General features: G+C 45.6%; 1 protein-coding gene across 5 annotated transcripts in view; it reads right to left on the bottom strand.

Moving 5' to 3' along the window:
• USP30 (ubiquitin specific peptidase 30) overlaps positions 1-12,658 on the bottom strand; it is a 28,246-nt gene extending 15,588 nt beyond the window's left edge. The window contains exons 1-5 of one of the 5 annotated variants that reach the window (XM_025986621.2): positions 12,420-12,612; positions 11,149-12,151; positions 8,840-8,949; positions 7,583-7,765; positions 2,580-2,683 (exon numbers count right to left, since the gene is read on the bottom strand). In XM_025986621.2, the coding sequence (XP_025842406.1) occupies positions 2,580-2,683; positions 7,583-7,765; positions 8,840-8,939 (387 nt within the window). In that variant the 5' untranslated portion in view covers positions 8,940-8,949; positions 11,149-12,151; positions 12,420-12,612. Of the gene's footprint in view, positions 1-2,579; positions 2,684-7,582; positions 7,766-8,839; positions 8,950-11,148; positions 12,152-12,419 lie in introns of all 5 variants that reach the window. The other 4 variants (XM_072723022.1, XM_072723023.1, XM_025986617.2 and 1 more) reach the window with 4 other exon arrangements.
• Positions 12,659-15,916: the final 3,258 nt, after the last annotated feature.

The following is a 15,916-nucleotide window of genomic DNA, read 5'->3' as shown; positions in this document are numbered from 1 at the left end:
GTCTCTCGTAAATAAAAAAAATAAAATCTTAAAAAAAAAAAAATACAGCTATGCATGTGGGCGTACCAGTGTCTGTGGAAGTCCCAACTTTCAATTCTTCTGGGCACACACCTGGACATGGAATTGCTACAACGTATGGCAGGGGGCAGCTCTTTAAGGAGCCCCTCTCCCCAAAAGCCAAAGCCAGCCCTGGCTCTTCTGGGATGGGTGAGTCTCTCCTCCTCCGAACTCAGATGGCACTGACCCTGCTGGGCTCTCCCTCCACTCACCAGGGTGATCTTTTAAGAGGCAAATGCCTTTACTCTTCTGCTTTCAAGTTCCCAGTGGCTTTCACTGGTGGGGTAAATCCCCCCTTTTCAGCTGGCCCATGAGGCCTGAGGACCTGATCTGGCCCCTCAAGCTCCCTGCCCCACTCGCCATGCTGCACCCTGGCTTCCTTCTGCTCCATGAGCCAGCCATCAGGGCCTGCTCTTCCCTGTGCCCTCGCCTGGGAAGCCCACCCATATCTTCACACAGTTGCCTCCTTCTCATCCTTCACATTTCTGCTGAAAAGGTACCTCCTGAAGGAGACCTTCCTGCAAGGATCCTCCCTGACATAAGCCCCCACCCCCTGCCACCTCCTGCCGGTGCAGTGGCAGTCCTCTACCCTCAACACATACCCTGAATCATGGAGGACTCTGTCTCCCCTACCTCAACACCAGTCTGAACCAGGCCATTGGCGGCCCGGACACCTATAATGGCTTCTCAACTTTCCTCTCTGCTCCTTCTGGCCCACTTTGACCCCTCCAGTACAGCATATCTGTTCAAACAGACCAGGTCGGAGCAGACCCTGTACAAGGCCGCCAGTGGCTCCCCATTGCACACAGTAGAAGCCCAACTCCAGTCCAGGGTGGCTGAGGCCCTGCATAATCGGCTCCCCGCCACCATCTGAGCCCCTGACTGCAGCCACGCTGGGCTCCTTGCCCTTCCCCAAACACGGCATCCTCAAGGCTCTCACCCTGTACGGTCCTATCTGGAACATTCTGGCACCCAGCTCCTCACAGGTTTCCCTTCTTTTTAGACTTCAGCAATAACTTAACATCTCCACAAGAGCCTTCTCTACCTAAGGGAGTCTCCTCACTGCTTTTCTCTACCACCTCCCCCAACTGTACATTCCCCCCCACACTCTCACTGGCACATCTACCACCTCCCCCAACTACATTCCCCCCACACTCTCACTGGCACATCTTATCTTAATAAGATAAGCATGCTTATCTTCTTGTTAACGCATCCTGAAATGGCTTCATTATTGGCTCCAGTCCTCCACCAGAATATAAACTCCCTGCAAGCAGGAGCCCTGTAAATCACATTTGCCTCTGCAAACCCAGGCCCTCAACAGGCGCTGCCTGAGGCAGGCACTCAATATACATTTGTTGCGCTTATGAATGAATCCCCTCTAGGCTATGAACACCAGCAAGCAAGAGAGTGATGGGAGATCCCAAAGATAAATAAGGCTCTCGAGGGACAGATGTGGCAGCCTGGCTATTTTATCTAGCTGTAGCGCTATAGCCTGAAGAAGGCCCAGCTTCTCCTGGGAGGCTCACAGACAAGGCATCTAGACCAACCCTTGAAGCAGGAGCAGGGGTTCACCAGGAGAGAAATGCCAAGACAGGCTGGAGTCAGACCCAAACCCTATTCCATCACAGTGAATCACGGAAGGATGTGGCCCTGAGAAAAGGAATGTCTTGCAGAAGAGGGCAGAACTTCAGTGTGCACTGGAGAACCTGATTGGCTCAAATCCTGCCTCTGCCACTAAAACAGCTGTGTGACTCTGGATGCATCACTTTGCTTCTCTGAACCTCAGTGTTCTCATCTGCAAGATGGGGACGGTAAGAGTGAGTCCTTACAGGGTTGCTATAAGGATGACAGTAGAGAACCCCCATGAGGCAAGCACCTGGCCCAATACATCCCCCACGGCTCTAGCTCTAGACAGTGAGAAGTGGTTGGCAGTGTAAGTCTACTGTTGACTAATGAGATCAGTAATAATCAAGATGAGGGTTAAGGCCCTGGGCCAGAAGCTCTGATGCGTTTAGAGAGGAAGAGGCCAATGTGGAGCCATGCTTGCCTCTTTCCCATGCACACTACAGCTTAGTGTGGCTGCAGGCTGAAGCTTACTTTCTAAGGTAAAGTAAAGCCACCTGTCTCTCTCTGAAGGACCCAGGTGTTCCTGGCAACCAGTGAAATGCAAAGGCACTCAACAAAAAAGAGGCAAAAAAAAAAAAAAAAAAAGAATGAAAAAGAGGCTCATTCTTTGGCAACTATATGTTTAAACCCTATCCTGTTAACCTCTCCACCCACAGGGTAAAAAAAAATAAAAACAAAAGGCTGCATTTCTCCTCTGATCATGAGAATAGGAACAAAGTTCATGATCTGGTCCCAGAATACTAAACCATCCCAGAAATGTAAACTCCAACCAGACAAGTGCAAGGTCAATACTGGCATTTATTCCTCATGGGGCAGCAAGGTGACTAGTTTTCTGCCACCATTGCCAGCTCAGGCCCCAATGCATTAGTGAGCAGGATTTTGAATAGGGTGTTCACCTGTTCTTCAAATGAAGAGATCTGCCATCTGTACATCCTTAAGACATCCAACAAGCAGCTTGCATCTAAGACCTCATCGTCGGTGACTTCTTGGCAGGATAAAGCTGGAAACCAAAAAGGTAATGTAATTATTAGATTTACTAACCTAACAACAAACCAGGAAACCTACCGGACCACACATCAAAGCCAATTATGCATTCATCTCACTGTAAAGTTTACCTTGGAATTATAGTTCTCTCATTATTCCTCTTTGTAGCTTTACTCAAGGCTTAGAGGGCTGTTAGGCACCACGCGTTTACTGAATGAATGTGATTTTTCATGAGTCTGTAGTATTTAAATGAAGTAACTGATTTCAGCTATTTGAATTGCCATCATCAATATATATATAAATCGCTGACTCCCTTCAATAGGACTCTCTCTGGGGCCAAGGGGCCTTCACTTGTGTTTGCCCTCAAATTTCTGATTTTCATAGCAAAGCAGGAAGCCATATGGGCAGCCTGAAAGGGGCTGCTGAGTAGTTTTCTTTTCTTTTCCTTTTTTTTTTTTTTTAATGTAGGCTCCACACCCAGCATGGAGCCCACTGCGGGGATTGCATTCATGATCATGAGATCAACACCTGAGCCAAGATCAAGAACGACATTCATTCAACCGAGCCAGCCAGGCGCCCCAGTTTACTTTTCAACCATAAGTAGAATCAAGCTTAATAAGCAAAAATCCAAGTTTGGTTTATGATTTGAGTTTATAATTACAGCTACATCAAGGGTTGACAAACTTTTTCTGTCAAGGGTCAGACAGGAGATATTTTTGGCTTTGGAGGCTCTGCAGCCCCTATCTGACTCTGCTGTTATAGCACCAAGGCACCCATAAAGAGCAAGGAAATGGGCGGGCTGTTGCAATAAAACTTTACTGACAAAAGCAGTGACACAGATGTGGCTCACAGGCCATAGTCTGCTGGTTCCTGATCTTGCTCGTGGCCCCTTCCACACTATATTTCATTGGACTGGTATTGCTAGAGTGTGGGAGATAAAAATACAGGGGCCTGCCACCTCAGTGCAGCTTCCCAAGTTCAATAACCTCTAGGAGAACTAAACCAGCCTCTTTCTTCTCTTTGCTTTGCAGTTAGTGAACTTGAGACCTTCCTTTGAATCCTTCAGGCTCTCGCTTGGGAGGTTCTTCAGCAATACCACCTCCATCCCTACCTGGACTTGGTGGTGACCCTGGGTGGCTGGGTGGTAACCTGTGGAGAAGCAGCAGCCCTGGTAGCCAATGCTAAGTCCTGAGGCTCATCTGATCACTGTAGATATGCCCTGGTGTCAGATTTGAACCCTCCAGATTTGTACCCTCCTTCCCTTGTTCCTCCTACACTCCTCAGGTAGCCTGTCTATTAGCTTTTTCCCTCCTAAGGAAAATTTGAATGTCCCCTTTAGCCTAATTTTGCCTAAAATGCTGTGGGGAAATTCAGCAGTGTCTACTACTTTTCATATCCTACAATTCATATTCTAGCAATCTGACTTTCTCAGGATCTATGCTAGGGAGATGGGCTCGTGTGAACTAGGGCACAAACAATAATATTCACTGCGGCCTGTTTACACCAACAAGACCCTGGAAGCAAATAACTAAATAATATTATCTTGCCCATATGGATACTGTGCCACTGTGAAAGTGAATGAGGTTTGCAGATCACATATCTGCTAAGGGACTGAGATCCAGAACGTATGAAGAACCCCTGAACTCAACAGTGAAAACAAAGACAACCCAATTCCAAAATGGACAAGGGACTTGAATAGACATTTATAAAAAAGACACACAAAAAACTATACACACAGCCAGAAACACATAACAACTCCTGTTCAACCTCACTTATCAGTAGGGAAATGCAGATCAAAACCACAATGAGATTTCACTTCACACCCATGATGGCTACTATCCAAAAGACAGACAATAACAAGTGTTGGCAAGCATGTGGAGAGTAGGAACCCTTCGTGCACTGTCAGAGGGGTGGGAAATACAAAATGGTACAGCTGCCCTGGAAACCAGTATGATACATCCTCAAAAAAATTAAACAGAATTACCATCTGGTCCAGCAATTCCCCTTCTAGGTATATACCCAAAAGAATTAAAAGCAGGGACGAGTAGATACCTGTACACCCATGTTCACAGCAGCATTATTCACAGTAGCTGACGGTGGAAACAATCCAAATGTTCCTTGACTAATGAATGAACAAAAGGTAGTATGTACATACAATGCAGTATTGTTCATATTAAGCCTTAAAAAGGAATGGAATTCTGACCCGTGCTACAACGTGGATGAACCTCAAGGACATCACGCTGAGTGAAATCCAGACACACAAGGACAAATACTCTATGATTCTACTTCTATGAGATACAAAGTCAAACTCATAGACAGAAAGAAGCACAGTAGTTTCTGGGGTCTGGGGATTGAGGAGAATGGAAAACCACTGCTTGTCGGATAGAGTTTCAGGACGGGATAATGGAAAAGCCCTGGTGAAAAGAACAGTGAGTGTGGTTGTCAAACACTGTGAATGTACTCAATGCCACCCAAATGTGTACTTAAAAGTAGTGAGGACGATACATCTTCTGTTACAGAAATTTTACCACAATTTTTAAAAAGTGGGTGATGGGGGCAGCCTCAGTGACCCAGCAGTTTAGCGCCGCCTTCAGGCCAGGGCGTGATCCTGGAGACCCGGGATCGAGTCCCATGTCAGGCTCCTTGCTTGCATGGAGCCTGCTTCTTTCTCTGCCTGTGTCTCTGCCTATCTCTCTCTCTCTCTGTCTCTCATGAATAAATAAATAAAATCTTAAAAAAAAAATTGGGCGATGGGAATGAGGAGGTTATCCACAGAAGACATAAGACCAATAAACTCACAAAAAGAAAAAAATAAAAAAGAATGAAGTAGGGCTACCTGTACTGAAACAGATATCTCTCCAACACGGATATGATTCTGTTATTTGGTTATGAAAAAACATAAACGAAAATCAGTATGTCATTTCTATGGGTGCTTAGAAACTTATCAAAATGCACAGAAAACAGTCTGGGAGGATACACTTGTATTTTACTTTGGGAAGAAACGAGGGGAACAGGATTAGGGCAATGATAAAGGGGACTGTAGCTTTATGTGTGATGCTTTAATTTTTTACAAGGAGAATGTATTCATGCATTACTTGTCAAATTACAAATTATCTCTGAAAACCAAAATAAATGACCCTGAAAAGCAGAAGCAGGGAAGGGAACACAGATTTCAGGTGGAGCCACCCAGACAGGCTCTGGTTCCCAGCCCCACATCATGCATGTGAGGAGGAGAGCCAGTGGTCACACCACAATTCCTGAACCTGTGTTATCTGCCTGTGTACACATTTCAGCTTTCTGCTAGGGAATGATATTTTTTTAAACAGGGTAGTAGAAGAAATTCTTTTCTAATCACTTGTTATACAGAAGAGCAGAACTTGCTTTCTGTGTCAGGCTGAGATCACCCGGGAATATATCTCAGTGAAGCAACAGTGAGTCGAGTGTTTTTTAAACCCAATTTTTTTTCTGACTGTGAGAGTCATGCCTGCTGTTGAGAGCTCTAGAAATACTGTTGTTTCGTTTTCATGTTTCTGAGAGGTCAACTGCATAAGACCAAAATGGCTGTGGCGAACATTTGGGTCTTTTTCTGTCCAACCTTTATCTGTGGAAATCTTTGCTTTGCTGAAATCAAATTACAACATATTTTGAACACTGTTTTTTTTAAACTCAACATTATAGCCTATGCCCCTCCCACATTAAAAAAAAAAAAACACAACAAAAACAACAAAAAACACTTTACAAAGGTGATGCCTAATAGCTACATAATATCTCATTGACTGACTGATCTCTTGCTGCTGGACACCCACCAACTCTCCTCCCAGGCCCTTCCTTATAACCAGGTGCTGGGAAATCTTTGTGCACCTAACAGCATTTCCCCAAATTGCGTTCTGGGGCATGTCCTCGGGACGTTAATTGGCGTTATGGAAGGAAAAACTATTCTGCGGGCAAAAAAGCTAGTTGAAAAATGAAGTGGGATGGGTGATTTCTTCAAACCCGTTTCAAGCCTGTCTCCACAGAACTCTCCCAGCTCAGGGTCGCTGCTCGGCCACTCCTGAACTCATCTGCTCAGAGAGCGCCATTTCAGGGGTGTCTGGGTGGCTCAGTGGTTGAGCCTTTGGCTCAGGTCATGATCCTGGAGTCCTGAGATCGAGTCCCGCATCAGGCTGCCTGCATGAAGCCTGCTTCTCCCTCTGCCTGTGTCTCTGCGTCTGTCTCTCTCTCATGAATAAATAAATAAAATTAAAAAAAAAAAAAAAAAAGAACTCCATTTCAGGCTAGTGTCAACCACGGTCTACTGAGTTCCTAGGTCAAATGGTCTGGACACTTTGCAAGGTATCACCGTGTAGTTCCAAGCTGCTTTCCAGAAAGTTGGCCCTGTGTCACACCACCAGCAGCACATTTGAATATATTGTCCAGCATCAGGGCAGGGCTGGGGAGTTTTCAGTCTTTGCTGATGGGTAAAACAAAGCTAACCTCACTGTTACATTATTTCTATTTCTTCCATTTTGGCTGAGTTGAACAATTGAGTACCTATTAGACGCTTGTTATATCTACTCAATACAACCTGCACTATTTCTTCTGCGAACTACCTTATTACTTAGGCTAAGACACTTCTTTTTTCTAAACTTTAACAAACCAGAGTACTTCATACAATCAAAATACTTAAGTGGCATGGATCTGTTCCCTTTTCTAAAAAGCTGTTCATAAACTGACAATTTTTAAAAGAAATGGTTACATCTTTATTTTTTTTTTTAATAGCTGTTCATATCTACTGGGCCCTTGGTGGTTTTGTTTGTTTGTTTCCATGATGATCTACATGATCTTTTTTCACACAAAAGCTATTAATCCTTCACTTGTCATCTGGGCTGCTGCTTTCAAAATGTACATAAACCCCTTTAAATTCCCAGCCAGATACCTTTGAGGAGGTGCAACAGCGTTAAGGATAAATACTGGTGGGGTGGGGTCTCCTTCTGATCCCTGGTGTACTGGGTAGTAAACTCTTCCAGCCACTTGATGAAAGCAGGGCAGGCAGACAGGCCTTGTAGCAGGGAATTCATGAAGCAGGTGTTCCCTAAGTTGACAAGGCCAGGCACCAGTCCTGAAAAAAGCGGGGAGAAGAAGAGAAAAGCACATCACACTGGCCCAATTCTTTCTTTCTCTCCCATTCAGGAGTCAGACTTTCTGTACTGGAGCCTGAAACTGAAAATCCCAATCTCGCAAAGTCCTTATCCACACACATCAGGGGGCCAGGCATCCTGTCCGTACCGAGCCCTGGTCCTAGGGCTGCTCCCTCAGAAGCCTGTAAGTGACAGCAGACATGTCTCCTATCATGTGTTACTTCTGATCACCACCACGGTGTCTGGCACAGTTTGGTTGACGCTGAGTGTACAAAAACACTTCATAACATCTCTCTCTCTCTCCTTTGATAAGAAAGCAATGTCAGAACAGAAGAAAACAATTGTTTTTTTGTTGCTCCCCAGGACAATGATTTTGTTCTTGTAATCAGTTAGAAAGACACCACCATAGCAATTCTGATCAGTCTTTCTGCAAAGAGATCAACAAAATCTGACATACTTCCCTTTTCTGCTGAAATATTTTTTAAAAACTTTTTATTATAAGAGTTCTTAAACATGCACAAAAGAAGAGAGGATATATAATCAACTCCAATCATAACCACCCCCAGACTTAGCAATGATTAACCATTTTGCTCTATCAATCCCTTTTTTGGTTTGCTTGCTGTGGCTGAATTTTAATTGACATATCTGTTTTAAAATAAGGAAACAGAGTTTTGTATTAAAGATGTTAAATGGAAACTCTTACAAGCTTACTAGCAGCTACTCAGTGAAACCACAAATGCATCACACAACCAGTCAGCTGTGCTATTGAATAACACGAGCGCCATATAAAGAACAGTCAGACAATTAAGCCATGTGAACTTTTTTATTACAGAGCATGGCTCAAACTCAAGATTTTAGAGGGGAAGAGACAGAAATCTTTTCATTATGGGACCTAAAATAATGAGTCATTAAAATTAATTTCTGTTTAAAAGAAAGTACTGCCCCAAAACTGGAGATCCAAGAGAACAAAAATACCCTCCCCTTTTTGTACTGTTTTGGAATAATAACGGGTTGGGTCAAGTCTGCAGACTATGATATAATGACCTCATTCTTACCTTTTCTACGCTTCTTTCTTTCTGTAATGGGACCCCAAATCACGTAGATTCCTGCGGCAAGAGCAGCAGCAATTCCACCTATAACACCCCAGTTCTTCATGACTTTATATCTAAAAAGGAAAATAGGTTTACTGTCTTCCCTCATCACAAACACAATATGTGTAAATACAGATACAGGTATGAAGAAATAACATTTCATTAGAATAACCGACTAGCCCACCAAACACCTGACTTTCAACTTGAACTAATAATACAGTATAGAATTATGTCTTGAAAATCAGCATGTTTAGACATTAGGATTTAAAATCTAAGTCAGGGCACAGAAGCCCCATCTCACTCAGAGAGGAGGCGAAGGTTCTCTGCCTCCCATGCTGCCACTATATTGGCTACCTCAGGGCCTTTGCACTGCTGCTCCCTCTGCCAGGATGCTCTCCTCCCTATCACTGCATGGCTCTCTCACCTCCCCTTCACTTCTAACCAACAATTAGAACTTGCATTCCTCGTCTCTTCTACGTAGGTCTGGATTTTCTTTACGTTCTTTTTCTTCTTCTTTGTTAAAGATTTTATTTATTTATTTGACAGAGAGACAGCACAAGAGCATGCACAAGCAGAGGGAGTGGCAGGCAGAGGGAGAGGGAGAAGCAGACTCTCACACAGCAGGGAACCCAATGCAGAACTCAATCCCAGAACCCTGGAATCATGACCCGAGCCAAAGGCATATGTTTCACCAACTGAGCCACCCAGGTGCCCTTTTTATCACCTTCTAACATAACATTCACTTATCAGCTATGGTTATTGTCTGTCTCCCTCACTGGAGAGCAAAGTCCCCGCAGGCAGGGATCTTTGTCCGTTTTGCTCACTGACATATCCCAAGTCTCTAGATCACACGTGGCACCTAAGAGGTTCCTAATAGTATTTCCTGAATGATTGGACACTGGAGAAAACACGTATAAGTGAATTTATCTTTTAGATTACTAAACAGGGAGAAGGCATACAATATTACAGATGATAATCTAAGTATTTACTAAATTAACGTTTTCTTAACTTGAGTTAACTCTTGACTTAAGCACTTAAGTTATTCTTTTACTACAAAGACATTTCAGTGATTTAAAACGTTGTTTTAAAAAATAAATAAATAAAACATTGTTTTTATACAAAGTTATATATTTCCACCAAATAAACAACACGTGTGTGAATATATATGTGTGTGCCAACAGATAACTGTACATGAGTGTTTGGTATGTGTATATGTATATTCTTATTCCAATATTTGGATCATGTGATTATTGTTCTGAGTTCAGCTCAGTCAACATCAATTCAATTCAACGCTAGTAACTCTGTCTACAACATCCACCATCTTCCTATGTCGTAACCAATATGATACATAACTGCTAACTGAATTCCAAATAAATCTTTATTCTCCCCAAGACAAGTCAACAGAATGTGCACAGAACTTGGTTAAGAAAGGGGTGTTGCGAGAGGCCTGGGTGGCTAGGTGGTTCAGCATCTGCGTTCGGCTCAGGGCGTGATCCTGGATCTGAGGATTGAGTCCCACATCGGGCTCCCTGCATGGAGCCTATGTCTCCCTCTGCCTATGTCTCCACCTCTCTCTGTCTCTCATGAATAAATAAATAAAATCTTTAAAAAAGAAAAGAAAAGAAAGAAAAGAAAAGAAAAAAGAAAAGAAAAGAAAAAAGAAAAGAAAGAGGTGTTGCATTAATCTGGTTCCATTCTGGCTCTTGCTAGTCCTTAGAGCATCGTCTTACCTTCTCAAGCTCAGCTTTGTCACTTGTACAATGGGGATGACCATGAGACCTAGCTCATGGAGTTCTGAGACTAAACAAGCACTAGAGCAAAATTAAGGGCTTAAGAAATGCTAGCCACTACAATTATTAGGTATCATAATCTGAACTTCATTCATTAAAGTTATTCCTGAATTTCTTAGTGCATTACTGTGCTGACTTCCACACAACAGGTATATTAACCAAAGTGCTAGAAAGGTTAAAAATAAAACAAAACCATCATTGAAATTCTAAAGCACTTTACAACTGCTTTAAATCCCCTGAACAAATGCTCATATTTAAGGGCGCATACTATATGCCAGGCACTGTAATAATCTTAGCCTCAAAACAACCTGACAGAGATAGTCTCTAATATCATCTTCATTTTCTTTTTCTTTTTTTATTTATTCATTCATGAGAGAGGCAGAGACAACAGCAGAGGGAGAAGCAGGCTCCTTGTGGGGAACCTGATGCAGGACTTGATCCCAGGACCCCAGATCACGCCCTGAGTCAAAGGCAGACACTCACCACTGAGCCACCCAGGCGGCCCATCGTCTTCATTTTCATGGAAGAGATGTAGCCAACTTGGTCAAAGTGAGAGAGGCAGTGTGGATCTGAACTCATGCCAAGTCTGTGCTTAAACCTCGTGAGGGAAACTGAAGGACAGAGTGTGGAAGGGGGGAGAGGTCTTGCCCAGGTCCTCAGCAAAGTATAGACAAAAAACCCAGGGTCAAATGGTGACCCCGGAAACCCCCATTCCTCTGCAAACTGACAACACAAGGAGGGCAGTGGGGTCCGGGAGTTAAAAAAGATCTGTCTTCTCCCCCATCTCTACGGTGAGGTCAGCTGCAGGGCCCCAGGCAAAGCCGTCTGGAGGCCTGCTTCCCATCTCCAGAATGGGGGCACTGGACAGGATAGCCATTGAGGGCTCCCGGCCCTGGAATAATAAGCTCTTTAAACCTGCACCGGTTCCAGACGAAAAGAAGCTAGGCTGAGCAACAGGTCTCAAGTCATTTAGGGTCAGGAATGGGGGTGCAGCGTTCAGCCCTCGGGCCTGGAGCCCATGGGAAGATGAAGAAGAAGAGAAGGGACACAGGGACCCTGACAGGATCGGGGCCCCATACTATCGGGGTCCCTAGCAGGAATGGGAGACCCTACCAGGCCTCCAAGCCTCTACAGGTGAAGGGGTCCTGATCTGCTCCGGGCCCCTTGCAAGACAGGGATTCGCTAATAAGACTGAGGACCCACGCAGAATAAGGGATGGCTGTCTTAACTGGGGGCGGAGGGGCGCGGTAACAGGCTTCGGGGTACCGACGAGGTGGGGGCAGGGCGAGCCGGTCCGGGCGGCCCTGCAGGGCGGTGCGCACCGCGGCGGGGCTGGGGAGCTCGGCGACACCGGGGAACGGCGGCGGCCCCGGGGCTGGGGCGCCGAGCAGGACTGAGGGCTCCTGGGAGGCCTGCAGGGCACCGAGAGGTCTGAGGGCCGCCGGCAGGATTCGAGGCTTCTCAAGCCGCAGGGTGTCTGGAAGTTCTGGGGACAAGGACAGGGCTGGAGGCGGCGCTGGCGGGGGGGGGGGGGGCTGAGAATTCGGGGCGCCGGCACACCGGGGGAGGCCCGACAGAACGGCGTCGCCGAGCAGCCGGAGGCCCCAGGCCCGTCCGCCCACCCTGAACGCGCCCGACGCCGAAGCCTCGGGAAGGCTCGCTCCCGCCCCCGGGGGCTGCGGGCGCCGCGACCAGGCCGCCCCAGGCCCAGGCTGGGGGCCCCGGACCCGGCCGCCCCGCCCCCCAAGGCTCACCTGACCGCCGCCCCGGTGCGCAGGAAGCGCTGGATGGCGCGGTCCGCCGCGGTCACCGCCGCCTGGGCCCGGGAGCTCAGCATCGCCGCCGCGCCGGAGACCCGCCGCCGCCCCCGCCGCCACCACCAAGCTGGACCTGCGGCTCCGAAGGCTCCCGACGCGGCGGAACCCGCCGCCGCCGCCCCACAGCTCCTCCGGGGAAGGTAGGACGGAGGACCGGCTGCCCCGAGAACCGGAAGCGGCTGCCGCCCGAGAGCCAGAGCGGACGGACCACATCCTTGTTTTCCCTTCTCTCCCGCCCCGCCCGCGTCCTCCGCCCTTAGCAACGGGCGCCGGCGTCGGTTGCCAAGGGAGGCTCTGCGGCCCGCAGGCCGGCTGGATTATCAACTTTTTCCCTGGCTCCGTGCATTTTAAATACAGGTGTCCCACTTCCAGCCCCTGGAGTCATTTAAAAAAATTTTTTTTTCGTTATGAAGAGGGCAGTCCCCCCCGAAAGCGGGATCAGGCCTCGGCCACCCGTAGTTCTGGTATTGTCAGAGTGGAATTAGGCTGCAGAGGAACGGCCTTTAGAGAGCACGTGGCCCATCGCTGACGGCGTCCATCGAGAACCCCCGGCCTTGGATAATAGCCACCAAACTCACATGCATTGCGAAGTACGTCACATACGTTACTCGCATTCAACCTTCACACCAACCCTAATGTGACCCACACTTCATAGGAGGCAGTAAGCAGCTCGCACGTGGTGGAAACGAGATGGGCAGTGAAGTCTGTGTCTCCAGAAGAAATGTAACGGAGGCCACATTTTACATTTCCCAATAGCCTCATGAAAGTTAAAAAAAAAGAAAGAAAGAAAGAAAGAAAGAAAGAAAGAAAGAAAGAAAGAAAGAAAGAAACTAATATGAACCACAGCTTTTACTTGACCCGATAGGTCCAAAATAGTGTCATTTCTTTGTAAAGGTTATTAACGAGATCATTTTACATTCTTTTGCTGTACCAAGTACATCTGGTTTTGAACCAGGTGCTTTTCCTGAGCTCTATAACTGCAAGTGGCTGGTGGCTACCACATTAGACAACACAGCTTCTAGAGCCTTAGAACAGAGAGAATTGGTGCTCCTTTTTAAGATTATTTTTTACAAAGATTTTATTTATTTATGAGAGACACACAGAGAGAGGCAGAGACATAGGCAGAGGGAGGAGCAGGCTCTGTGCAGGGAGCCGGATGTGAACCTGGATCCCGGGACTCCAAGATCACGCCCTGGGTGAAAGGCGGGTGCTCAACCACTGAGCCACCCAGCTGTCCCACCCCCTGTCCCTTTGTAGTTCACTCTTCCATGTACTTCCAGCCTTTGGCAACCACTGATCAAGACTGAAAAGTTTTAAAGGCTAAGAATACCAAAGCATGCATTTCATTAGACATCAAAGCTGTGACCTCATCACCTGTTGTGTACTTCTGGAAAACTCAAAGGTACACACATGATTGAGTGACAGTGGGAAGGGCAAATGAAAAAGTCTTAGTGTTATTAGAAAAATAGTTTTGACCTCAATAACCCCCACAGAAGGTCCTCAAAATGGGGTCCTGCATCTACATTTTGAGAGCTGCTACTGTAGCCTGCCTAGTGAATGCTCCGCCATCCTAACAGGTATGCTCAGCAGTCTACATACCATTTTAAATAATTGGCATTACAGAGTATAGTTGATCAATTTACAAATTTCTGACTATTTTATATGCCTTATCTCAATTTAAATCTTGCAATGACCGCATGAGTAATAATAGTACAGACAGTCCCCTAACTTACAATTTGAGTTACGATATTTTGACTTTACAATGGTATGAAAACTACATGCATTCAGTTGAAATCTTACTCTGAATTTTGAGTGTTGATCTTTTTCCTGAGCTAACGATATGCATTTCGATGCTCTCTCATGATGCTGGGCAACGGCAGCCAGGCACAGCTCCCTGGTCAGCCTGGCAACCAGGAGGGTAGACAATCGATAGAGCCATTTTGCACCCATACAGCCATTCTGTTTCTCACATTCAGTAAAGTATTCAATAAATTACAGGAGATAGTCAACACTTTATTATAAAATAGGCTTTTGTTAGATGATTTTGCCCAAGTGTAGGCTAATGTAAGCGTTCTGAGTCCATCTAAGATAGGCAACGCTAAGCTGTAATGGTCAGTAGGGTAGGTGTATTAAATGCATTTTTGACTTAGGATACTTTCAACCTATGATGTGTTTATGGGGACATAGCCCCAGAGACGTCAAGGAAGGTCTGTACCCACTTTCCATGAAGTTAACAATGCCTGCAGCCTGGTCCTTGCTGTTCCTCTAACCAGTAGGGGTGTGGCTGTCATTGACTAATAGAGATTCTGAAAAATAAGGATATATTACTAATTTATGATGAAGCTACTGCCAGGAATGAGGCAGTGTCTGCTCTAACATCCATCAGGCAGATCAAGGATTTGTAGCATCCTGGGAGATCACAAGGTCATCTGTCAGAACCTTTGGCATCTCTCAGCTGCTGGGATTATTTTGCAGGTAAATGGTTTATTTGAGATCCTAAACTCCACAAGATAAAAACCTGAAGTGGTATTTTTCCAACTGCCCCAGAACCCCTCCTTACACACCATGGAGTAGGTCCCTAAATAATACAACTTTGTAACTACTTTTAGAGATCCATCTCATTACAATATTTAAATCACTGTCCTGTTTATTTTTGAATTTAAAACTCAAACGTGATTCAGAAGTCTTCTCCCAGACTCCAGAGGAGAAAGTGACCTGGAAAGAGAGAAGTCCAGCTCTGAACACCTTCCTCACTCTGTCTCCTAGCTCCCCTGTGTCTCAGAAGACAGACCTCAAAAATTGTAATCATACAGTCACACAAAGCCACAGAAAGATCTAGAATCCAATTGGGTTTCTTTTTAATATTTTAAAAAGTTGTCATTGTGCTGTATTTTCCTACTAGATAGATAGACTATGAAAAAGAGCTTTGAATTCCTTTCCAGTTTTTAGAACTTGATGCAGGGTTTGACATAGGCTTTTCCTTAGGGAATTCTCATTAGTAGAGACCTGGGTGCACCTCTTCTCAAAAGCCACAGCAACCCAATCCCTCTTAGTAAACCCTGAGGGCAGGATGGGCCCCAATGGCTGGCTCTGGCCAGCAACTCTGTCAACTTAAGATTATGTAGCACTTGGTGTGTTCTTTCCTCAGCTTTGGGCCTACATGTCTGTTCTGGAAAGACAAGATCCTTTCACACGTAGGAAACCCTTGCTTTTATTTCCAGACAGAGAAAATAAAAACAGAAGGACACAAGCATTAACAGAATTTTGTTATTGGGTTTTTTTTCTGATGTGGTTGTTTCATAGACACCCTCAAAAAAAAACAAAAACAAAAACAACGCACAAAACAAAAAACGTAACTGTAACAACAAAATGGCTCAAAAATGAGTAAATTCTGCCTTAAACTGCACTCCAGGATTCTCCTGCATTCTTGTGTT

Source organism: Vulpes vulpes, chromosome 10 (assembly GCF_048418805.1).
Source record: "Vulpes vulpes isolate BD-2025 chromosome 10, VulVul3, whole genome shotgun sequence".
Lineage (NCBI taxonomy): Eukaryota > Metazoa > Chordata > Mammalia > Carnivora > Canidae > Vulpes > Vulpes vulpes.
This window is presented reverse-complemented; position numbering and strand designations above follow the sequence as displayed.